Below are 25,021 nucleotides of genomic sequence, written 5' to 3'. Positions count from 1 at the left end.
AAGCAATGCACCTTCGGCCAGCTGTGCCTTTTCTAGTGATCAGGCTTCATTCCCTTGGGCGAGGAATAAATTGCAGTGAATGTCGGGATGATGCCACACTCACCGCCCAGCATGGATGCGGCAGAATCCAGCTAATGAGAGGCCAGAGATCTCTCCAGCTCTCAACGCCATATCACTGCCCTCACAGCTGCACCTATAACTTCAATATACCATGCAATTTCACCCATATTTTATAACCCCTCATATTGACTAGTCAAAAGGCATCAACAGTACCTGTACCAAAAGTGAACATACGCGAGCTATTTCAGGTGCTCCCTATTGGTTCGCTAACACTCCTCTTCCACAGCTACCATTTACCCAGTGCCAAACCTCTAGTCATCTGATTTGTCTTGAGAGCCAGGCACTTATCACTGAATCAATAGGAGTTTCTGGCTCCGTCGGACTGGTTCATTTGATGAAGGACTGCGGCAAGGAAAGATGGCAAGGTACTGAGCAAGTAGTGGAGGTGCAGCGTGTTTGGTTGTTTAAAATTTGATGTAACGGAGTAAATGGCCATTTCGACCTCAGTAATAATTTTCATGTTCGGATGCAATGGCACAAGGTAGCAAGTGAAGCACATCTTGAGTACTCAATTACCTGTTGCAGTGACAAAGGCATCATACAACCGTGGATATGTGTCCTATGCCGCGACTTACAAGGCACTTGCTTGGTCCCTGGGAACTCTCCATCCTCTACAGGGGTGAGTAAATTGCAGTGCAGGTAATAATGCAGCCCTACGTTTGCCAACCTTACCCAGTCAACATGCACGATGCACACTTCTATTAAGGAGCTTAGCATAGCGCCACAGCCCTTCGAAATGATGGTCTTATTTTTTCCAGGGCCCAAATTGATATAGAGTGTACTTAACACTGGATGGCTGTTGCTGAGTTGCGCACAAGAGAGTCTTGTCACTGCATTGTACGCTACACAGAGCCACCCGCACGTCTTGTTACATTTCATCCAGGGTGCCCCTAAGTCACTCTCTTAGCTGCGGACCTCCCCTAGGGGAATGTTCATTCCGTGCCTTCCTTTGTAAGGCGAAACCTCTGCAGGCTTCCATCCGCCACGCTGTAGTAATCCCTCATCTTCGATCTTGAAAACTTCAACCTTCAGCGGCCTGCAGCACTTGATCATCTCCTCCTCGCTGTCCTCGCCGAAACCCCAAAGCGACAAGTCACCTCCAGGGCAGGTACCTATTCAGCTTGTGTCAGCCCATTCCGCACTGTCAATTTTCGTAAGCAATTACTCACTTAAAGCCATGAGAACATCCTGCTCTGCCAGGAACTCGATATAATCCCCTGGTCCAGCCGGGCAGGGGTTCATGAAATACCGTCCCTGCTCATCCAGGCCCGTTGACTGAAAAATATTGATAACATCGTGAACATCGCTCTCGTTCAATCCGTGAGGGATCACAGCGCGAGTGAGGTTCGAATGGCACTGGAAATCGTAGCTTCCTCCGCTAAGGATGCTGTTGATGTACGGATCACATCGTGTACCAAGCAAGTCGTGCACACGTCCGCCATGCTCATCCTTGCCGTACCACGCCAGTGTGTCCGCGATGATGGTCACCAAGGGACGAATGTACGGCAGGTTTGACCACAGACGGTCGCCAACAGAGACATGACTTGCGTGCAGCTGACGAGTGCGAGAGGCCCAGAACCGCTCGCGGGGGTTGTGAGCGTTCCAGATGTTCAGGTCGCATGCGTCATGTCAGCTTGGACTTCCACTGGGCAGTATTGCTCGACTAGTCGACACCAGTCGCACTCGGTGCTCAGGGATCGGGCATTCGCCCAAACTTACCAACTTGAGGTCCCTCAGGCGTGCTAATCCTCACAATCGAACCAGCGGGCGCTTTCCACGCCTTGCCAGAACGAATAGGCAAGGTGAACTCCTCCACCAAAACTCTAGGAGCCTTCTGCGCGGACTCGTAAAGCACCTTGTCCACGGTAAGTGGTGATCCGGCCGTGGCGAGATAAGCCGGAACGGGCTTCGGGATCGGCTTGCGGTCCTTGAGCCGCTGGGCGGGGTCGATATCGGCAGCGGACATTTTCCAGGTCTAAAGTTGTACAAAAAGATGCAAGATTGGTTAAGGAATCAAGAAAGTCATCCAGGAGGACTCTGACTTTAAGAACATGAACGGCGGGCATCAATGATAAACCCCGCAGACGCCCTTACGTAAAGGCCGAGATTCGTGATCCGAAGCCGCTAGCCCACTATCTCCACAACATGACTCCGGTGTTTAGCGCACGGAAGGAGACTCCGATCAGTGTCGGAGTCTCTTGCCCAGGCACTGGAGCACTAAGGTTTAGCGGTTACCTGCAAAGCCATCTAAGCAACAAATACTAGGACTAAACCAACACAACAGCAGCCGTACGAATTCAAGAAGATAGAGGCAAGCAAAGGATTAAAATAACCGGAGCAGTCTAAATTTTCATTGCGCGCATTTCTCTATTAAACGCTAGTGTATTAAGTACCAGATTTAAACGCAGGTTAGGTTGTTGAACAGCGAAAACAAAAATTAAAAAAAAAAAAAAAAGACGTCGGCCGTTGGAGATTCTCCAGGCTGTGATGCCTCGTGGGCGAATCGAACGCCCGATCTCCTCATTACTAGTGAGGCGCTATACCACTTAGCCAACAAGGCTTGCTTCGGAGTGCGAGATGACATGCTAAGGACTTCAGGGGAAGAGGCCACTGCATGGATAGTGCGGTTGGCCACAACTGAGACCCATCCCCGATGAGCGACATCATAGGGAGGCCATGATAAGAAGCTGGCTTCGAAATGGAACGTCTCTCTAAAGCTTTTACTAGTGTGCGGCTTCGCTGGTCTGGGCTGTTGAGTTTGTCTTGACTCTGGCGACGTATCGGAGACTTAAGAGGGAACTGGCGCAACACTCTTTAAACCCCAGCTACCGTGTGAAAGAGAAATTGGGAATGGAACTGACACTGAGCTGAAGTGACCCTCTCCCAGACCTGTCCGTCAACGCCACTATGCCATTCTCCGGCGCCACTCTACTCAATATCCCTCACCATCCAGATGGACCCCTTCTCGGCAGTAGGCCAGACCCGGAACCCCATCTTCTCATAAAACTTGACAACCTTCTCATTCTCTCCACCAACACCAATGTGCCATCCCTTGCCGTACAACCTCTCGTCTCCACCCTTGGCCTTATCAGCTTCTCTCAGACTCTCCTCAAACTTGCCAACCAGCTTCCTCCCCCATCCCTTGCCTTGGTAGTTCTCGAGCAGGTCGATATGCATCGTACCCTTCCACTCTCCCCACAGGTCCTTCCTCTCATCGTCCAGCACAAGCCACGTCGGGTTCCAAGCCTGCTGGAGCAAAGCCTCCTCGTTCACCTCTCCCGAGGGCAAGTTCCACGGCGCTTTAGTCTCGAGGCTCTGAGGCCGCCTACCAGCCAGCTCCGGTGACGTTTCGAGGACTTCCTTGACGTAACGATCATACGCGGCCGCGAAGTCGTTGACATTGGGGCAGCCGATGCAGTACCCCACCACGCGACCGGTGCCGTCGTCGAGAACGTGGCAGGTCGAGGGCGAGAGGAGCGTGTACTGGTGCGTCCAGAGGAACGGCGCCATCCGAGTGCCTACCTCGGACTTGTCGAGGGAAGGAGGCAGGGTTGCGCGGCACTGAGAGCAAGGTTAGCAGGGCTTGCGGATGTGGGATTAGGTGCGTACGATGTGTGCGGTGTCCTCGAAATCGGAGGGTTTACAGTTGCGGATGAAGGACATGGTGACAGAGTCGTTTGTTAGCGTGCGTCGGAAAGAGGACTCGACGTTATCGTTGGGCCTCAAAGCGCTTTAGCCAGCAGGTGTGATACGTCACCGGCGAGCGGGGGTTTCTCTGATGATGGTTCGCGATGAGTAATGTCGACTCAAGTGATCCGATGCGGGTATTTCAGCCAAATGTAGCAGATGATCGTGATGCTCGAGATGCTTAACTGGATTCGGTAGGCGGGCAGGAAGACTCGATATCGGTTGATGCTTACGGAAGGTTCGACGCCCGGTCATGGGGCCGTTTTAAGTAGCGCCCGGCCGGCATTCCGGGCCGATGCTGGTTCCCCCGCATCGCACTGCAGAGTTGCGCCGAAGAATGCCACCTTTCATCTCATCTCACAGAAGACTGTTAAGCGGCAATTGTGCAGGAAGAGAGTACTTTAGATTTTATCATTGCTCCGCGAATAAAAAACAGAGCCAGATTCACTCCACTGGCAATGTCGCTTGCTGCTCCATTTGCAACAGAATCTCCATCCATTACTTGGGAACACAAACACATGACGCCGCGTTGTTGCCTGTGCATGCGCTGCCCCCGCGTTTCTGTAAATTCAACCGTCAGTACGGTAGCTCATGAAGTATGTTTTCCCCCTATTTCATCTACCAGCGAGGAGTTGAACTCACCTTGCCTTGCTTCCCGCAAAGGTCATTACAAATGGCGACAGAATCGCAACCCGTTCCTGGTGTTTGTGGTAGTGCGCTCGCGAGGCAGGCAAACGTGACGAAAAGCATTGAGAGCGAGAGGACCTTCATGTTTGCGGCTCGTGGAGTGTTACTCAGGCGAATTTAGACAAGTCTGTTTCAAGGCTTAAGATTCTTTGCATGGCTGTGGTATTAGTCTGCTTTCTCGGGAGTTGAGGAGGTGCTGGAAAGCGTGTCTTTATACCGTTGAAAAACCCCGTCGGGCCCTTTTCCGAAGAGCAAGTTATCGAGTCCTGTGTATCTACTGAGACCTATATCTCGAGTGCCATACCGAATAGCCTTCGAAGCTCCTGGTCCCAAGTTTCAGACGACGTCGCCTGAGTCGTGTTCACCGCTTTGCAAAAGAGGACGATCTTGCCGTATGCGGAGGTAATTTCCCACGGCGTCACGGGCTTGTCCGCCTCAGACGTGATAAAGTTCGTCCAAACATCGCAGAAGCTTTCCTCCTCGGGCTCATCAGGCCAGACTGTCGGGTTCTGCCAGAAGTCTCTCCGACAGACATGCCACTCGACCCGCTGCTTTTGTTATGGTATAAGAAAGGCCACCCTGCTGAAAGATGTCTCCGTAAGTATGCCATGTTTCACCGCGCAGCGAGGCCTCTCTCCACACGTCGTTTCCTGAAACTTGATCATGGACACGGAGATTTCGGAAATATCTTGTCCTGGAAATGCAATCCCGAGACTGGAGGCCATGGAAGATTCAAGGACGGCGCCCTGTTTCAACCGCTGATTTGCAACCTGCGGCGCTCATCTCGGGTCTTGATTCTGTCATACGGCGATTTCATGGCTTGCCCAAGTCCGAAAGCGCACGTTGGTAGCAAGCTCAATGGCGGGATGCAAACAGGCGAGGTATAGCTGAATCTAACGACAGCTTCGGTTGACTAGATTGGCATGGACATTGCCATCCGCAGGATCACAGAAGTCATGGTCATACTCACATCATGTCTGTTATTCATACACTGAGTGACTCCTCCTCTATATCAAAACTCCATGCTTCTCTTGCAAGAACCCGACCTCTGTTCTACTTTCCTCTCTCTTCTTCCCCGAACTCTTTTTCTACAGGCGCTTCCTGCTTCACTTATTCCGTACTTCTTATCTACGCGCCATCCTAGACTCGGTAAGAGACGTCAGTCCCATCTATTCACTCAGAGAACCGACACAGAACAACCAAACCCCGGTTTTCATCTCAGCCAGAAGGGACGCAGGCTTCGCGATGCTCCGTAGGCCTCTCCGTAACCACAGGATCCCAACAAGTGGGTCATCGCCTATAACACTCAGCCCTGATGGTCTAGCGGTATGATTCTCCCTTAGGGTTGTCTTCACGACGCCTCAATCTGGGAGAGGTCCCAGGTTCGATCCCTGGTTAGGGCCCAATCCTTTTGTAGGTTGTGCCAGAACATAGCAATCTTTGATTTTTTGTTCGCGTTTTCTTGCGCCTACTTTGCTTTGTTTGTTTGTTAGCTTCATTCGTACGTGAGGTACCAAGCTATCTGGAATGCATTAAATAGCAGCTTATAATAGTGAGCTAAGTAGTAGGTAGAGTGTAGGATGGCCTTTAGTGCTTTACGGCGATTTTGACCTAGCTAGAGGGGACAGGTATTGCGGCGGGGTTGCGTGGGGTTATCGTCGAGACCACGCCTGCGCCGAGGACGTGAGGGAGTTGTGCATGCGACAAGGTTTGCCTGGCCTTGCTCGAGGAAGAGAGTACGTGTCAGTACCAATCATCATCAATATGGCCACGAGACATGTCGGCGATCCATCCGGAGCATCAAGAGCCGGCGAGGTTGTGGGCTGACACTAACAAGAGAAACAAACACTACACTTGTCAAGTACGAATGTTCACAGGAAGAAACGATGTGAAGCCCGAATGATTTGATTTTTCCCACGGTACGCTACCTGGTACGTGGTATATCGGCCCAGCGTAAACCCCATCCTTAATACAGTATAGAAACACTCTGGTATTCTCCAAATTGAAACCACCATGCACCCATCTTCCAAAATATTGAGATCCTGCACGCGGCAGACGCCAGGCCCACCTCCAAGACGCACTCCATTTACCGCGAAACCCAGGACCCCGCCTAATTAAGATCTCTCCAGGAGTCAAGATCCAATAAGTCGCTCACCCACACGAGAGAGGCGAGTGAGAAGGAGTGTAAGAATAAGAAATATACAATAGAGACCACACCATTGTGCGGTGATCATGTAGTGGGAAATAGAAAGTAAAACAACAGTATAGAAAGGATTTTCATAGATTCGTCATGACCATTTTCTCTCCCGTCCCCTTTTCCAGCTATCCGTGCGATAATGGGAGTAGATTAGAATCGAAATAGAAATATTGTAACCAACTGAAATGTCTTAGATCATGCCGCCCGGCATGGAGCTGTTGTTAACGCCGCCGGGGATAGCCGTTGGAGGACTGTTGCCCCGGTTCATGCGAGCACGCATGTTCATGCCGTTGGCCTCGCTGATGGTCTTGCGTAGTCGGCGTCGCTGGCCCCCTTGGGCATCCTCATCGTCGCTGATGGAGAAGGCGCTGTTGCCATCACCATTGGGGTCGCTAGCCATTGGTGGCGGCGGCGCCAGAGGGAGATGAGGAGAGCTAGCGCCCATATCCTCCTCGCCCCTGCGGCCAATGATGGAGCCAATCATGTTCCGGCGCTTGGGGTTGATCGGAGGCACTGGTGGAGGGTTGATGTTGGCATGAGCATGAAGATTGGGCGTGGACGCAGCGGCACCCAAGATGCTTCCCGACCGCGATCGAGAACCGCTCCTCGAGCGGGACTCTGATGTCTCAGGAAGAGCAACAGTAGGGACCCGGGAAGTAGACGATACAAAAGTGGGCTCAGAGATGTCCTTCTTCTTGACAACTCGCTTCATCGACTCATCAAGGCGGGTGACGGGAGCATTCTCCGCCGCAGGAGACGGAAGCGGAGGAGCAGACGGCCGGCGAGGCGGGGGGCTGAAGGTAGGCGTGGACTGACTAACAGGAATCTGAGGCGAAGGCATGGGTGCCATCGGAGACACCGGGGATGGTTGGCCGGAGTCGGGTCCTCTGCGACGATACTGAACAGCGAGATTGCCCTGGGATGCAGATCGATCAAGGGCCTTTGGGGCAGCAGCAGCTCCAGGGTATGGCTGGGGAGGCATATGCGGTGACCGGCGGATGTTGGTACCGGGCAAACCGGGGGACGGCATCAGCGGCCGAGAAGGCGGGGGTCCGTTGGGACTGAGTCCTGCTTGCCGGTCCTCATACGGTGACGAGACGGTGCGAAGTCTAGCAGGGCGCTGAGCTCTCTCACCGTTGCTCGCCTCGGAACCGCTACGATCCCGCTCCGTGCGTGACGGAGGGCGTGATCCGCCACGCCCAGGCCCCGCACTAGGTTGAGGCTCTTCGCTTGGCGTCCGCTGGTAAGTCACGGGAGGAGGACGGCGTTCGCGCGACGGAGAGCGAGTGCCCGGGGTGCGGTCTCGGCTTGGTGCCGTCCGTGATGCCGGGGGTCCTACCATGGCACCAATCGTGGAGCCGCCCAGAGCGCCAGGCAGAATGGGCATTGTGCCGGATGTCGGGCTACGCTGAGCCTCCAAGAGCTGCTTGCGAGCCTGTCTAAAAGCCCGCAACCCAGCGTGCATTGAATCGTCTTCCTTGGGTTGCTCCTGTTGGGGTTGAGCGGGTGCCGTCTCAGCTCTGGCAATTTCAGGCCTCTCGCGCTCCTCCTTGCCGAGAGATTGGCGCTCATTCTCCTCAAAGCTGGTCTTGTTCGGGCTGGGAGCGCTGCTAATTGTCGAAGTGGCCAGTCCCAGCATCTTGATCGCCTTGGCATGCTGGCTGTTCTCACGGTTAGGACGGTCGGCCAAAGAACCTCGGCTAGTCTTGGACCTCAAGATTCCAAGAGGGTTAGGCCGAGGCAGTGAGGGCTCTCTAGTGCGCTCAAAAGAGTGAGGGGACAAGGAGCGAGACAGAGATCGGCTGTCACGATCAGACTCCACATAGGACGTGAGTCTCTCTCGGACCCTGCGCTGGGCATCCGCCAGCTGGTTGGCAAACTCGTCGTGCTCCTTCTCCATCTCGGTGCTGGAGCCGGTATGACGCTCAGAAGGCGCTGTCGGTGGGTTCTCCCTCGGGACTGAGGCAGGAGCGGAAGTAGGAGCGGGCGGCAGTGCAGAGGTGGGCGGCGGTGCAGAGGTAGGCGCCGGAGCCTCCTTGGTCTCCTTGATCTCCTTGGTGGCCTGCTCGTTAAACATCGGGATCGTCGGAGACTGCCAGTCTGGCGACTGCACTTCCCAGGGATTTGCCGTTACTCCCAAGTCAGCCAGGGATGACGGGTCGTAAGGATCAAGCGGGAATCTGGAGGCGAAAGTGGATGTTTGAGGCGCCGAGCCGTAGATTGACGAGGTGTTGCTGTCTGTTCGAAGATGGGCGCGAACCATGCCGCTAAGGCCTGCAGATGAAGGCAGGGTTGGCGAGTCTTGTGGCGCGCCGAGCTGGTCGGCGGGTGCCGAAGGGAACGGTTGATCAGAAACTGGGGAGGGCTCAACTGACTCCCTACCGCTAAGTGAAAGCGGAGTGGGAATAGCCGAGTCTCTGAAAGCGGGATGATCGCGGTCCGCTGGTCGCCTGGTGACCATGGGAGACAGCTGTGCCTCCTCTTCCTTCTCGTTGTAGTAAATCGACGCGACGTCTTCCTCCTCTAACGTAGGCTCAACCTGGACGACGGGCTCAGGTCTCTCAATAGGCTGTCTCTGTGCGGACGAAGACGACCGGGAACGACCAGTGGTTTGCGAGGCATTGGACTCGGTGCGGAATCGATTGGTAGGCGTCTCTCGACCTTGTTGGAGTTGAAGTTGCCTCTGGGCGTACCTGGTATCGTCATAAGAGTGAAGAGGCTTCTGGAACATACCCATGGCTGTGGCCTTGCCTCGGTCGTTGGGAAGAATCGAATGTTCCTCCCCTTCACTGATGGGCGGGCTGAGAGGCGGCGCACCGCCAAACGAGGGCCTCAAATCCTGGTTCCGGATACCCAAGTCCATTGGTTGGATGGGCGATGCGGCCGTCGGCGGGCTGGCAGATCGCAGATTGGGCGCGCTTCCCTTGGCCAGTATTCTGCGCTCACCAAATCGGTCCGCAAAAAGACCCGTTGTTGGCGAAGGACCACTCTGAAGGTCGGGTGTCCTGCTGCCAAAGCCACGCTGTCGGGAAAGCGTGTCCATGCGGGACAACGCCGAAGATTGTTGCTCCTGAAGCTCGTTGTTCAGACCTGTCTCGTAGAGACGCTTCGTGCGGGTCATGCTTCTTTCAAGCAGAGGAGTGCCCGCTGCAGAACTCGGCGCGGTTGATGAAGACTGCCAATCCTTGGTGGAAGATGTTGGTTGGGACATCACAGAAGTTGCAGCAGTGGAGTTGCGGCCGAGTGATGGCGTTGAGGAGGTTGTTGAATTCGTCTCCCTGTTGCGGTTGTAGCCGGCGGGAGGGGGGGATTCCGCGCGTGCAAGATCGAGGCTTGATGTGGATTGAACCAGGTCCTGGTCGCCGTCGAAAGACATCTTCGCCTTCTCCGTCTGCCTCCATTTCTGGAAAGAGGACATGGCAACATCGTCGTCATACAGAGCACGGTGGCTCATTCCGCCTCCATCGACATTCTTCGTCGAGGCGCTTCCTGAGGCAATCTTATAAATCTTTTGGCGTCCACCAAACAAGTTGTTCCCTTCTCCCGGCTTGGACCGGTCCATGATGCTTCCCGAGACAGAGTTCCCGTCTGAGGAGTGGAATGAATCCATGCGATCCATGCGGGCAAAAGGGGCCTCTTTCCTGATGGACTCAACCTCAGCAATGTCCGAGAGACCGCTCGCACCAGCGCCGAATCCAAAATCCATTCTTGATGCACGCTTGGGGAAAAGGACACTGTCGTCGCTAGCCTTGCCGATCTTGGTGTTCGGATCATCTTGCTCTCTTAGCATGGAGAACCTCGCTGAAAGACCAGTCATCAATAGACTTGTGCGGAAGTCGTCAGACGAGGGTAGGGCATTCTCAAGGTCGAGCTCTTTCTTGGGCTCCTCCTCCTGCGACTTCTTGCCCTTGCCAAACAATCTGAAGGGGGCAGGAGATTCAGACTCCTGAGAGGCCCGGGGCGTGGATGAGGTATCATCCTTGGCCCTCTTCTTTGTGCGAAAACGGTTCATTGTGACTGATTATCGAGAAACCGACAAGCTGAACAATCGTGTTTCGACGGGTTAGTGAGCTCGGGGGTTGCTCTTCATTAGACAGCTTCCATTAATGGTGGTTGGGATGGTAGATCGAGAAGTTGGGATGAAAGGGCGAAAGTTTGTTTGAAACTGGAAAACGCGTTGTCGTCGATTGGCCGAGAATGCGTCTGAAGATGGGATGCCTGGACACAAATAGTATGGTTAGCAAAGATTTGACAGGAACCCTTGGACAAACAAACACGTTCCGGTCTCAGCTCCAGACGTCTTGCAGCGTGGGGAAACAACGATTGAGTTCAGCAAACGTCGGAGACGCAGTAGCTGTGCTTGAGCCCCGTCGCAGCAAGTGGATTGAGACGAGGGAAGGGCCAGAGTTTTGACATGAATGCGACGAATATCCAAGGCAAAGAGACGAGGCTGGAGAGGGCCAGGGGCTTGGTGGCAAGCGAACATGTCAAAAACGTACCTGGTTCAGCGATTGCGCTGTGTCGGGAGTGTTTCAGCAGTATGGGGATCGTGCCTGGCTGTCAACGTCGCAAGTGGACTTGACTTTTGAACAGCCGCAAGGTAGCGTCGGCGTCGATCTTGTGGAGGATTCGTGATCGAAGAAAAAAACTGGAAAAAATCGTCGTCGGTCCAGGAGAATCGAAGATTTCGGTGGTACGACGAATTAAGCCAGTATGGTGGTTTGGTGCAAAGGACGTAGAACTTTTCAGGGTTCAAAGTCGCACACGGAACCCAATGGTTTCCTGCACGATAGGCTGGCGGCAGCAAGTCGTGCTTCGACTTCGGGGTCGGATTGGGAGTGGTGGTGATGTGCTGGAACCGCAAGGGAAGCCAGGCGGTGGATCGAGGTCGAAGTCGAGATCGAGGTCGGGGGAGGGAGAAACGAAGTGAAGAAGCGAAGCTGCTGAATCGCGCGTTGATAAGACAAAAGGGAGTCGTGGCCGTCGGGGGGGTTATTCGACAATCCCGGTCGAGAAGTCCTTTTTGGGTCGATATGGGGTGGTGGAAGGTTGCAGAGATACTGGATCTCGCAGGGCCGCTCGATTCTCTTTGTGCCTCTCACTCTCTCGGTTGTTGGGTCCAAGCGAGTCGTCGAGAGACTGCTACTTGCTGCTTTGACGATCGAGGTAGTCGACGGTGTCGAAAGACGACGGAGAAGGGGGCGAGAGGAGGAGGAGAGACAGAAGAAGGCGTGATGTTGGATATGTGGGAGGTCCTCCTGTTTAGAATTTTTTTTTTCCTCTCGTTCCTCCTTACTACCTATTTTTTTCCGTGACAGGCAAACAAAACGACCCGGAAGAAGAAAGGGAGTGACTTGGGTGTAGCTGATCAGAGAGAACAAGGAATGGCAGGCGAGTGGGAAAGAAGGACTGGAGACCTGGTGGAATTGAAGGTGACGGGAGGGAAAGGAGTGACCCAGGAGGGAAAAAAGAGCAGTCGGTCGTCTGGATGGTCGACAGGGGACAGGGGCATTCGAGGGCCGTGGACTGTGGGCAGAGGCAGCGAGAGATTGGAGAAGCGCAGGAAGAACTCTCAAAAGAGACCCCCTGCGGCCTGTACCTGGTCCCGCGCCTGGCAGTGGTGGACAACCTAAGGTGCGGTACCTGGCAGACAGGCGTGGATTGAGCGTGCCTGTACCTGTGCCTGTGCCTGGCTTGTCTGGCTTAGGTCTGGTCTGGTCTCTGCTGTGGGAGCTGCAAGGAGCTCTGCGATTGGACGAGGGGGACAGGGCAAGCCCAGGATTGGCTCAGGACAGGGGACCGGGGCGCAGGGGAGAGAGCCGTTTAGCGTTGAGTCGAGGTGGTTTAAGCGGTGCGGCAGGTGGAGAGGAGAGTGCAGCGACACCACACTGGACTGGGTGACTGGAGAGATGTGAGAGGGGTGGGATGAGTTACCAACTGGCGGGTGCCATGTTAGCGACGCCGGTGTGGAATGGCGGCAGGGGCTTAACGGAGGAGTAACGAGATGCGCCAATGAGGGATCAGGAGAGATTAGGTAGGTGCGGCCCACGGGAAGGGAAGGGAAGGGGGGTGGGTGGTGGGTGGTGGTGGTGCACCTGCGCAATGTGATGTTCACTTGCACCGAATGCCAAATTTGAGTCCTTCCACGTCCCCGTCCCACTGTGTTCTCCGGTAAGGTAGGTATTGCAAGTGCACAGTTGAAGCAGGTCCAGTCCAGGCAAGGGGACGCACAAGCACCTGCTCTGCTGAATCTGAAGCGAAAAAGCAAGTGCACATGACGATCACAGCCTGGTCAAACGGCAGGAAGGAACCAACCAGAGCAGTCATGGGAATCGATTCGTAAGGTACAGCAAGTAGGAGCGCCGACCGCCGGGACATGCAAATACCTACGGCAGATGCAGCAAATGCAGGTACACGCCCGGCGCTGCTCCTTCCAACACTCATCAGCACCTTCTACACATGGCACAGACCACAGACACACAGCATGAGACAGGCGACAGGCGACAGGCAGGCGCAGGAGACAGCACGCAGGAAGCAGGAGGAGGCAATTTCCATTTTAGCAGGAACATTGGACATTGGGTGGATGGATGAATGGATGGAAGGAAGGAAGGAAACGCATCGCATCTGCTCCTTCCCGCATTTCAAACACGACGGCGGCAGCAGCTTCTCACACTGCCTTCCTCACCAGACCAGAATGTGTGTCTAGTCCATTCCTGCAGGCCATAACTCGGGATCCTCCATTCCATATCCCACTTCTATGGCCCGAACAAGAAATTATCATCAAAGCAACCCAAACAGCCCGCATCATTCGCACCGGGACCGACGCCGATGGCCACCGCCAGCCTCGACTACGGCGGCAAAAAGAATAAACACGTCAACATCACCACCGCTCCAGGAGCAGGAGCAGGAGCATGCGCATGACACCGCCCGATGCCAGCTTCCCTCGATCGACAGCGCCTCCGTTTGTTTTTTTGTCATTTGTATCCGCCACCGCCGTTTGATCTCGTCCTCGGTCCAGCACCATCTGTGCAGTCGCATTCAAGCAATGGAAACTCTCACAATGCCCATACAAATCACAAAACACCACATCTACCGCCGCCATCGCAATGCTGCCCATTGATTGGGATCCGGAGCTTTGATCAGCATCATTGCAAAGTGACCACAAATCGACCGTCCGAGCCACTCCACGTCCCGTCCACGTCCAGTCTGCCTACGCGCTGCGAGATTGTCACCGTCTGTTCACTCCGATGCGCAGACTAGGTCGTGCCCCTTCTTTCACTGGGCCCAGGAGAGGCGCTTCGACGGCAAACGGACGAAACAGGCTGCACTCAAATCATCGTCAATAAAAACAAATCGTCGGGATATGCGCCCTCCACCTTCCCGGTCCCGTGAGCCGCTGTCTGGTCTCGCAAGCAACACTGACCTCCGCATGCCGACGCTCCTGGTCTCGCCCCCCGAACCTCGAGACAACGGCCCTCCTGCCTGCCACTTTCATCGCCATTGCCACCAGCCACAACCATCATCCGCCCGCCCGCTGTTCAAGCCCAATACGCAGGCCAGCTGCATGTATCCTGCTCTCTGCCGGCATCTCCTTCGCATCATATGCATTGAGGGCTGCTCCAAGAAGCTTTCATCCCGCAGCCTGCTGGCCGCCTCTCGTCCAAACGGCCAGCTGAAGGAGGGGGAGGCGTGCCTCTAACACCCACGGGAGTTGGCTCCAGATTGCATGGCTAATCATCATGCCCGCTGCTCCGCCAAATTGCCATTGGGTTCGTCATCTCAGGCCAGCCTTTGGCTGCTGCTTCAGCACTGAGCACCACACGGTTCAGCAGTTCCCTCCAGCTGCCTACTACCGACAAAGTAAGGAGCCTTTGCACCGGAAGACCTGCCTGTACTGACCGCCGCGCTCACTGCACGCCGCTGCCCTGCGTCTTCCTGCATCGCCCTGCGTCGCCCTATCTCGACCGCATGACCGACCACCAGAGGCCGCGCTCAGCATCATCTTTTTTAACCTTAAAAAGAAGCAGACGGCACGCTTTGCAGTACCTACCATGCCAAGATGTCATATCCTCACATAGATCACGCTGGCCCGCATTGACGTTTCCATGCTGATCGCTAGAATACAAACGAGATGCGTCAATCCAAGTCCCTGGAATGCTTCATGGCCAGAGAGCATCGTCGCTCAACGGGGCGTGTCGGCAACAATACCAAGAATTCAGGGGCTCGCTAGCAAACCACGCCTTTTTTTAACCTGTCTCACCACCCGGCCGAACCACCACGCCAGCCGTTGCAAGCTCGCCGCATCTTCTGACGGCTCGCAAGCTCTGACTTTAGAGCCGAGCCGGAACTGCCATGGCTTCTGAAGCGCTTGCGAAAGGTTGGTCTGGACACATTGGCTAACAACATCAGCCCGACCGGCAACAGTCGCCGGCGCAAGCGCTGTGCGGCTCGGCTGAAGGCTGCTGAAAGTTACATGTCGTCTTTCCGTCGTTCAATAGACTCCAACTCTCCAGGCCACTGTTCAATGCAATGCGTTAGAGACAAACCCATGGAAGCACACGAATGTGATGCGAGACTTGGACCCTGGGACTCCAGGACCCTTTTGCCCAGCTGAACTATGGCAGGGCGAATCTGGTCACGGATTGTACGAATACCATCCATTGGGACGATGGCCCATCATTAACCTCCATCATTTGACTCAGCCTCGGCTCATCTGAGGTGGCAGCTCGTTGCTGTGTGTCATACATCGCACCGACGCAACCAAACCTGTGCTGCTCGACTGCAACGAGTTCAGCTTGACTTCACGCCTTGTTCCCAGCGGTGGACGGTCGGTCTACACGTCTGTCTTTACGGGATGCCATCAACCCCAATATCCAATAGATGATTAAGGACCACAAGATAGCCACGCCGCCGTCGTCACCTCGGAGGTGGCTGGTGTATCCTGGCGGCGTCACGCAAGATCCCGTCGGAGCTTGCTGCCACCACTACTTTCCCGTTCCGCCCGCCGGCCCCCTTTCTGAGCTTAACTCTCGAGGTTGGCTTCTCGCGACTGCTGGCTGTGAGCAGCAAGGGACGGAATACGAACAGTTACACATAAATCCGTCTGCCCAACCTTATGCACAAGGCTATTTACTCGAGTTTGCAACCAGTGGACGCCCGACACCGACAAGTTCAATGAAATCCCCCTTGTGGCACTTGAGACTTCGAATGGCAGTGCCGATACGCTTTACCAGGTCAGCATTGGCCCGCGCCCACTTTGCAAATCACCCGCGCTGCCATGCAACCCCCGCGTTTCCGCTGGCTGTGGTGAATGCGCGTTTCGACTCTTGTCCAATCAACAGCGCTTCCGCGCATCTCGCTCTCAAACCCTCGGGAGGAAGTCTTGGACGAAAGGTTCAATTCGGCCTGCGCAGAGCAGAAAAGCGTCCATCCAAGCCTTCTCATGAATCATTGGGTTTTGTCACCCGTTTGGTTTCGGATCGGCGTTTGTTTCGACGTCCGTATGTCTCGGTGCCGGTGACAGATTGATTCGTTCTCGCAATTGGCCTAGTGGGCCATGTCTCACACTGGAAATTGACCATATTTTCCCTTGCTCCGTCCGGGCCTCGTCCGCCTGGGCTACGGATGAGAACCCATCGCCCTGCCCGAGACGAACGGCGCTGGCGTGGTCAACGGGGAACGGTTGTCGATTCACACACGACAGGACACAACTCTTGCATCCTTGTCAACAGCATCCTCTCAAGATGCCGAAGGACCAAGTCCGATTGTTCACGGCAAATGCCTTCTTTCTTGCAAACACGCATGCGTCGGGGAGCTGCCCCACCACAATTGCAAACCGAGGTCAGCATTTCACAGTTGTCCAGAAAAGTTTTGAACACACTGATTCACAGTTGGTTCAGAGTGACGACGCCGAGCACACTAATGGTGGTGGGCTATTCGACTCGACGAAGGAGTGTTTAGAGTCAGCCACCAAAGAACCTGTGTATACTTCAGTCGGCCAATACAGCAGAAGAAAACGACTTTCGCTGAGTTGTGCGAGTTGACTTCATTCTCAGGGATGTCTCGACTCCCGAGAGACAACAACGATGCCTTGTCCACTTGCAAAGAGGGCAGCGATGACCCCGCCAGCCAAGCAAACGCTCGCTGTCAGAAGCAGGCAGTGACAATCTTTCTGTACACACCCCCTTTTCGAAATTTGAGGAGGGGAAAACCAGCAGACGACTCACTCCCGGCGCATCCCTGCGGATCGGCCGCGTGGTTCCGCGACCAATCAGAAGTGCGTGCCTGGCCCTTTGCCCTTTTCGGTGATGAGCCTGCTACCCCTGACTGGTGGTGGGGGGTTACATTTTGCACAATGAGGTGTGATGTGATGGCGTTGCCGCTGCGTGTGCAACAACCCATCTGCTATCGTCCGCCAGCGCAATTATCACCTGCTCCAGACAATGCAACGGGGAGACTCGAGCCTAGGTGATAGAGAACAATGAGCGCCGCACCTTACACTTATTTTGAGAAGGGATGCAGCATATTCTGTCGGCGTCGTGATTCCCCGAGGACTTGATACATAAGCCAAGGTCACGGAAGAATGCATCGCGCTCTGCACAACTCTTGCAACGCCGCCGCCCCGGAGAACGCCGCACCAATGCAGTACCTAGCCAAGTGCAAGATTCGGGTATCAGATCTCACTTTCAGATCCCGGCATCCGCTGCCTGAAAGAATATTCGATCGTCGGGATGGTGAGGCACGTTAGGCGAGAGCCTCTCGCCGACAGGCGGCCTTAAGCCCAACGGGGCGGGAAGGCTGCAGAGCAAATCCGATATGAAGATGGGCAAACACAGGGCTTTTTTCGTGCAGAGAACCATTATTCCCAATTCCAGGGCGTTGGTTGATGACTGGTTTGGTCAATAGCGCTATTTCAATCAGCGGTGGGAGCGAGATCCAAGCTCGAGATTGACCGTGTCGGCGCAGGAAGAAATCTCAAGACGTGCTTTCTTGGCGGCCAACAACGGGAATGAGCTTTTGATTTTCGCAGGTCGAAACTGATCGGCAGTGTCTCCCACGAGGGACGAGACGGATAACGGACGGTCGTCCGAGGTTGCGCCCTGTTAATTCCAGCGCACATCAACCGAGAGTGAAAAGGATACATCGAGATCCAGGCCAAACTTTTCTTGTTAATCAACATTGATGAAGGAAGTGGGTTCGAGCACTTTGTCGACTCAGCCATGGAAGTGTGTTCCAATTTTCCAAGAAAGCCCAAAATTCCCGCTTGTTGAAACGGCGAAGTAATTCCCCGCTGCGGCCCAGGTTTGTCCCAGTCGCCACTACGGCATGAATCTCGTCGGCCTGGGTCTCGATGGCCCGGTAGAGCCGCAGATTGAGGTTGTTGCAGCTTGATTGACTGGGAACAAAAGTATGGGGTCAGCACGAGATGCGTTGTTCGCGGTTCGTCCGATGATGACGCTCGCCTCTGCACAAGCCGGGCCGTTCCCAGTCTTTAAGATTTTGCAGTTGTTTTGGCGGTCCAAAGCTTTTTTCCCGCACTAGAACGTGTCTCCACGGTCCACACCACGACACGTTGCCGGCAAGGCTGTCCCGGGGCTGATCGCTTGGGGAAGACGAGGGCCTCTGACCGAGTGGAGAGATGACCTGTTGACGATGGACTCATCGAATCAAGACAGGCACAATATGCCGAGCGTCCGGAGTCGTCGTCGGGAGTTAACAAGCTGACGAAGATCGCCTGTTAAAAGACCCCGAAAAATGATGCAACTCGGCATTTCTTGCCGCAAGATGGAGCTGCCATTCCGTTGCAACGAGGTGCTGCCAAAAGACAACTGCCGATACGTACTACGTCCGGCCCTTACAGATCATGAACAACTCATCAACGGTCATACGAAGCTCTCTACGTTAAATCTAGGGCACAAATAATATGGACAAAAAATTGAAGGCGCAGGAAGACCCCCACAAGATGGACTTCACGCATGGCGATTCCCGACGAGTCACGATGTTCATGACTCCGCTAGGCAGTCGGGCACTGCAGACAGACTGCGGCCTCACGCCTTCCTTGATTGATTGCCTCTCGCTCTGCAGCTGGCTGGAGGGCATTGTCACATCAAAAGCCCCTTGTCGGCGCTAACACGACGACATTATTTCGCTTCCGCGCCGCGCTGGACCGCCCGCAATCTCCGCGGTTTGCAGCCCTCCTTCCGGTTGGGCCGCCCCTCGATTTCCAACAGGGCGGGCCAGAAGCCAGGGCTCGCGGAAACTCTGATCGATGATGAGGGCAAATGGGGACCTGACGTCGTAGAAGAGTTTTCGCACAAAAGTTCTGGACCTCGATTGGATTTTCAAAAATATTGGAAAACACTGGGAGCAGGGCGACGAGAATCTCATTCCCCACGTGTCGCCGACCGTGCTTGTTGTTCCCCTGCCTCGAGGAATGCAACCCGAAGCGGCGGATTCGGGGCTGGGACTCGACTCCCTGGTCAGAGGATCGGCTCATTGCCACTGGCCGAACAGCGGTCGCACAGAAGCGGCCCCGTCTTGAACAATGCCATTCGAACCCTTCGTGCTTATGTCACTGCTCTCAAACATGCTCGCTGCAGGGCGTGGTCACGGCATACGCTGTGCGAGTGCACCGCAGTAGCTTCATGTCGTCTGCAGTGTGCCGCTTGGCGCTCAGTGTGCCGCTTGGCGCTCGCTACAGCACACGGGCGATAGATTGAACTGAAGAATTGCGCGCACCCACGCGTTCACGACGACGTCCAATGCCGGCCCGCCTTGTTTTGTTTACAAATTTCCCGGGACGTCATGATGGACGCGGTTCTGAAGGCGCGGACCGGGTGTGCGGCGATGGCGTTTGGCGGGGTATGTTAACGTCCGCCACAGGCCGACCCTGGCGACTGGGAGAGATTGCCATTCGAGAGGGGCGCGCACGCTGGTGGTGTGCTCTTGACGTGACGTCGGCAGAGAGGCGACCTGCGGAAGGCCGGGCGATAAGGTCTCTTTGGGATAGCCAGGGCAGGCGTCTGCGAGGCGAATGTCAAAAAGTCGCATGGGAAATTAAACGCGGCGATGGGACTTTCCGCCATCACTGATCTCTCTCGGTCTCTCCTGGCGGCTGGCGCAGATGAGGGGACCTGCTGATTGTAGCGGCGCGTCGGCGACGCGATGGTGCGAGGTGGCATTGAAATTGAGCGCGCCGGGGAGACCTTGGGGTGGTCGAGTGCCATTTCGTACCCGGCCTCGAGGTCCGGTGCGACGCTTGAAAGAGTTGAGATGAGACGGTAGGAAACGGGTATATGTCCGTTGCCGGCCCAATATCAGTCGGCGGCTTTCCGACTTCAGACCAGCGCTTAATGGGACGTCGGCCCGGCTGCTTATAACCAGCAGGGCACGCCACGGCATCTCCCCAGGTGTCAAGCCACGGTGACACATGTCGCGACTTCAGGTGGTTTGATTTACAACGGTTCACTTAGTTGAGGTGTCAATTCTGTCGGCCTTTGCGTCGTGTTGGTTTTCAAGGCACATCCGGTGACGTAGATGTGCGATTGCCGAGATCGTTTAACCGATAGCATCGTTCTACCGCTATGATAAGCAACCAATGTTGCAAGCAAACATAGCTGCCAATGACCATTTTAATTCCCTTTAGGACCATTCCACAAGCTGTCTTTTCCGCCAGAAAATTTTCTCTGCTTGTCTGCTTGCCTTTGACTTCATCAACCTCAGCGGGATATATTCCCGGCCACATTTGCGCCGAACCGGCGAATGCTCTACCGTCCATCCACCAACTGACTGTGATTTGGGAGAGCCAGGAGACTCAGGTCGGCTCCAGCCATCCCAGGCCCCGTCACGGCGATATGATTAAAACAAGCCCATCCTCCGTGCATGTAAGGTCTTCGAGATCGCCTCTGCGGTTGAAGTATCGTATTCAACGGAGTCATCTCTAATGAGACCTGGATGTCGAAAAGGGTTCGAGTAAGAGCATGGCCCTCAAAACGGTTTGAAACGCAGGGGATTCATACGACCACCTGCGTGGTCACTCTCCAGCCACGACCAATGACTCCGATATTTGGTTTTCAATATGCGTGATCCGGATACTCGTGCGTGGATCCGTTCTGGAGACACTCGTCCCAGTAGTAGCTATCCAGCACAGATGTACGCGAATATTACCTTTCTCTCGATGTGTTGCGCATGGTGTAGATGGTATGATTTCCTCTCGCGACGTCCGCTTCGAACAAGGCGATCCCTTTCTGGGCTCAAATTTCTCATCATTCTCATCACGTACCATTCTTCGAGCAGTGAGAATAGATGATAGATCAGGTCCACCAGAAACTGCTTCTCCCCCGAAAAACGTGGTCTAGTTCCCCCTTGACGTTTAGACGGGTTGGGGAGGGTGACGAGAACTCTCCAGGCCACTTGATCATTGACGCAGACTCGGAGGTTTGAGGGTTGTCTTGATGTGTGCGTGTCATAATGGAGACTACTACCATAGGAAAGGCTAATCCGCACCGACGGAGATAGTGTTCCAGCTGATCTGAAGATATTTGGCCAACTTCTCCGAGCGTTTCTTGTTTTGTGATTTCTTGACATTGTTGCGTCCTTCTTGGTCGGAGCACCCCCGCTTCGGCCTGAGGTGTTGATTTTGGGCTCGGTGTCCTGTAAGTTGAGCTTTGTAAAGAACATCTCAGTCCCTGAGGAGCGTTGCGTTCTGACAGGACTGGCTAAGCGGCAAGGCACGTGAACATCATGCAAGACGATGGCCGCTGGGAGTCATATTACGAGACTGATTCTGTCTACATTTAACCTCCCTCTAAACACGCCGTCCGTCGATTCCAGATGGCAGCTGTGTGCTCGGTCGAAGACGGTTTCTCGGCCCACGTTCATGGGCTATTTTCGCGTGTCAGTCAACACTACGTTTATCAAGTACCACCAACGGGCGCGCTTACACTGCTCACAAGCACGTGTCTCCCTCCTTCGAGCACGAGACACCGGCAGGCGTGTAGATGGGGTAGTTGCCGTCCAGCGTGAGCGGGTTGCCATGGACGCAGTTCCACTGGCCGCTGCGGCACTTCCCGAGCACCTCGCGGAACTGTTTGCAGAAGCTGGTGACCTGGGCAGGGCAGCCGGCGCGGGTATCCTGTGGGCACGTCAATGGGTCAGTTGCGAGTTTCGAGTCTTTGGATGGTGCCGTCATGATTTTAGGAAGAAGGGAAGGAGAAGGAAGCACGACGGAGAAAGGTGTGAGATGGACGTACGAGAGCTGTGGCTGGCTCGGCGATGGGGCTGGCCATTGCGCTGGAAGCGAGGGCGAGAAAGGGGAGGAGGGCGGTGATCTGCATCTTGAAGACCTTTGCTGCGAGCGATGCTTGAGAGGGTGTGGTTTGTGGCATTGGTGATGGAAGGGAGTCATGAGATGTTTTATAGATGAACTCCATGCGTCAATGCCAGAGCACATCCGGTCCTCTTGTTGTGTTCATTGAAGCCATGCTATCTTTTAAGCTATCTGTACCTGATTCAATCTGCTGGCGATAGCATGTGCTCGCATTTACGAACGCATTGTCACATGAGCAAACCGTCTCAATGTGGCACCCTTTCAGGATTCGTAAAATCTTCCATCAATCAGTCATTTCATCGGAACTTGGTTTCCGAGACTAGACCCATTCAATGGTCCTCCTTGGCCTTCTCAAGGCGTGTCTGCTGGGATATTCTTGACTTCAGTAAACTAAACAGCATAGAATAATGGTTCAAGTATCCACTTAAGCGACGACCTTCTGTTGCGAGCTCTTCATCAGATGGAATCTGATTAGATGAATCCCGGCAGGAAGATATCCTGTTTTGGCTCCGCCATTTCGTTCGCAGCGTCCCACCGGCAACGCCAATGTCTCCCCGGGGACAGTCGTTCGGGATTATGTGCTAGAAGGGCTTTTTTATGGAGTTGGAACTGGCTATAAGGAAAGAATACCTCATCCAATAGTTAGAAAAGTCACGATCTGCACACCTACACTTTGGCCTCTTTGCTAGATATCCAAGACACAGGCGACGCGGATTTGACCTATGTTAAACATCACACTTTGAGAGTTAGTAGATAGTCTACCATTCCGCTATTTATAAAAGCAGCACTTAGAATGATAAAAGCCCGGCAATGTTTATACAAGCGCCCTAGTAAAATGCTACATAGACACGTAAGCCGACGATGCCCTTCGGCTTGAAGGCAACATGGTGAATATCATAAGCAGGCCAATATCAATGATCCCATATTGCCGAGCGACTCACACGCAGGCCGCGAGGACGAGACCAAAGTCGCCGGTATAGTCTATGACCCGTCGTCAACACCCTTGGCAATCTTTGGCCCGCAGGTCGGCGGAATCGCTCGCGGCATCCCGTCCAAAAAGGATGATCTCGGCATCGTAGGGCGTGTAAGGCGTTGTCGACTGTCGACACCGCCACGTGCAGTAAAAAGGAAGTAGATGAGCAAGGCCTGGTTTCGATCCAGGGATCTGTGAATTTCAAGTCCACTGCGTTAACCACTGCGCCACCGTGCTCGTTGTACGGCGAGCGATCCTGCCATTATGACAGATGCGGACGGAGTCTGCGTTGTGACTCACCGGTCGACCGCAGCGGTGGTGGGTGTGATCGGCTTACGCTGACGTCGTCAATAGCAGTCGGCGTGCATGCAAGCTTGCATAACTTCTCTGTGCATTCTGGAGGCTACGTCATCAACCCGTCTCATTCTTGTGCTTACTATCGTCGAAGTTATTCGATCTGAGCAGCAGTTTTCCTTCTGAGAGAGGTTGTTGAGACGAGCTGGGGGAGCTATGAATGGTTCAGATTGTGAGCAATTCATCTCCATTAACGGTAACTGTGACTAGGGATTGGTATTTCAATACTTGAAAGGTACTGATATCTTCTTCTCGGATCTTGAATGAACAAGGGAGTTTGATCGGATAACATTGCACTTATCTGTATGAGTACCAACACTGCGTCATTGATGAATGAAGTTTCTATATGGCTTTAGGTATTGAGAAGACCTAAACTCTACTCTCATTTCTTTAGTCGGACAATCAGCATCCAGAGATGAACTATGATTTGAACCTTCTCATTGCTTGAGCTTCAGTCAAACCCAGCCAACACATCTTCAGTCCATCGCCACAGCTCCCCCGCCAACTTGTCGTTCGTCGCGCAGGAATCAAGTTTGTCGTTTGCCAGGTGTCCGACGGGCATGTAGAATCCGCCGTTAACGAGGTCCTCCTTCCGCGCCGCAGCCGCGGCCCAGACCTGGTTCCAGGAGCCCTGTTCAGGGGTGAGCACCGTAGCGCCCATGAGCTTGTTAGGCAGATACACAAGAATGCGATTCTTGAGATTCTGGTTTGTTACGAGGCCTGTGTCAACGACGCCCGGGTGTACTGCGACTGAGGTTATGGAGGGGTGGCGGCGGGCGAGTTCGCGGGTGAAGAGGATGTTTGCGAGTTTGCTTTGGCTGTGATGCGGATCTCAATATGTCGTGATCATTGAAAGAATGGTGAAAGTAGGGAAGTATTCACCCGTATCTGATCCACTCCCCGAGCATGGGGGGACCGATTTGCGTAGTGCGAAGCGCGGCAAAGGAGATGCCGTCCCGGGGGTGGCCTTGATACCCCACGGAGGCCAGGTTAACGATGCGGACATCGGTACCGGAGGCTGCTGTACGCTCGAGAGCCGGCATGAGGGTGCGGACGAGCATGGCATGACCCAGATGGTTCGTGGCGAACTGGATCTCGAAGCCATCGGCGGAGAGGGAGGGTCCGGTAGCCATGATGCCGGCGTTGTTGACGAGGATGTCAAGGCGGGTGTGGTTGAAGTATTTGGCAATCACGGTAGGGATCGTGGAGAGTGAGGAGAGGTCCATCTTGACAAAGGTCAGGGGTGGTGGAGAGGGAATAGACGCGGGAAGAGAGGAGATAAGTGAATCTGCGGAGGATTGGGACCGGCCAGAGAAGTAGATATGGGCGGGGTTATGGCGGAGGAGGGCGGTGATTGTGGATTTGCCTAGGCCCGCTGTTCCTAGATTATATGTTAGTATCGAGGAGGGATAAGATGAAGATGGAGTCGTGTAGATGAAGAGAAACGAGTTGGAATTGTGATAGGTGAACAACTGAGAAAGTAGATGGGAGTGAAGGAAGGCAGGTGAAAGCTGGTAAGTTGATAGATAAGAAGTATGAGTTAGATATTTCGAGTCCGTCGTCCAGTAATAATTTTTCAAGTGTTTTTATGGCAAGCATTCTGCTTTGCCATGATAATATGAGAATAAGAAATCATGAAGCTATCATTGATAATTGATCAAAGTCGAGTTGGCCC

General features: G+C 54.2%; 5 protein-coding genes across 5 annotated transcripts; all 5 read right to left on the bottom strand.

The window, feature by feature from the left end:
- Nucleotides 1-1,023: 1,023 nt before the first annotated feature.
- Nucleotides 1,024-2,086, bottom strand: CGCA056_v014016 (Uncharacterized protein; the record flags this gene model as incomplete). Its single annotated transcript, XM_037329258.1, has 3 exons — nt 1,024-1,232; nt 1,290-1,701; nt 1,844-2,086. 3 exons carry the CDS (start codon nt 2,084-2,086, stop codon nt 1,024-1,026), a joined length of 864 nt encoding a protein of 287 aa, XP_037171471.1.
- A 962-nt stretch (nt 2,087-3,048) lies between these two features.
- Nucleotides 3,049-3,783, bottom strand: CGCA056_v014015 (uncharacterized protein; the record flags this gene model as incomplete). Its single annotated transcript, XM_037329257.1, has 2 exons — nt 3,049-3,681; nt 3,730-3,783. 2 exons carry the CDS (start codon nt 3,781-3,783, stop codon nt 3,049-3,051), a joined length of 687 nt encoding a protein of 228 aa, XP_037171748.1.
- Nucleotides 3,784-6,881: 3,098 nt separating this feature from the next.
- Nucleotides 6,882-10,703, bottom strand: CGCA056_v014014 (uncharacterized protein; the record flags this gene model as incomplete). Its single annotated transcript, XM_037329256.1, has 1 exon — nt 6,882-10,703. The coding sequence occupies one exon, from the start codon at nt 10,701-10,703 to the stop codon at nt 6,882-6,884; it is 3,822 nt and encodes a 1,273-aa protein (XP_037171749.1).
- Nucleotides 10,704-21,638: 10,935 nt separating this feature from the next.
- Nucleotides 21,639-22,026, bottom strand: CGCA056_v014013 (uncharacterized protein; the record flags this gene model as incomplete). Its single annotated transcript, XM_037329255.1, has 2 exons — nt 21,639-21,824; nt 21,943-22,026. The coding sequence occupies 2 exons, from the start codon at nt 22,024-22,026 to the stop codon at nt 21,639-21,641; spliced, it is 270 nt and encodes an 89-aa protein (XP_037171468.1).
- Nucleotides 22,027-23,797: 1,771 nt separating this feature from the next.
- On the bottom strand, nt 23,798-24,572 carry CGCA056_v014012 (putative oxidoreductase; the record flags this gene model as incomplete). The annotated part of the gene is made up of 2 exons (XM_037329254.1): nt 23,798-24,164; nt 24,229-24,572. The coding sequence occupies 2 exons, from the start codon at nt 24,570-24,572 to the stop codon at nt 23,798-23,800; spliced, it is 711 nt and encodes a 236-aa protein (XP_037171469.1).
- Between the last annotated feature and the right edge of the window lie 449 nt (nt 24,573-25,021).

This window comes from Colletotrichum aenigma, assembly GCF_013390185.1.
Source record: "Colletotrichum aenigma strain Cg56 chromosome Unknown KSG_Cg56_contig10, whole genome shotgun sequence".
Classification (NCBI taxonomy): Eukaryota; Fungi; Ascomycota; class Sordariomycetes; order Glomerellales; family Glomerellaceae; genus Colletotrichum; species Colletotrichum aenigma.
This window is presented reverse-complemented; position numbering and strand designations above follow the sequence as displayed.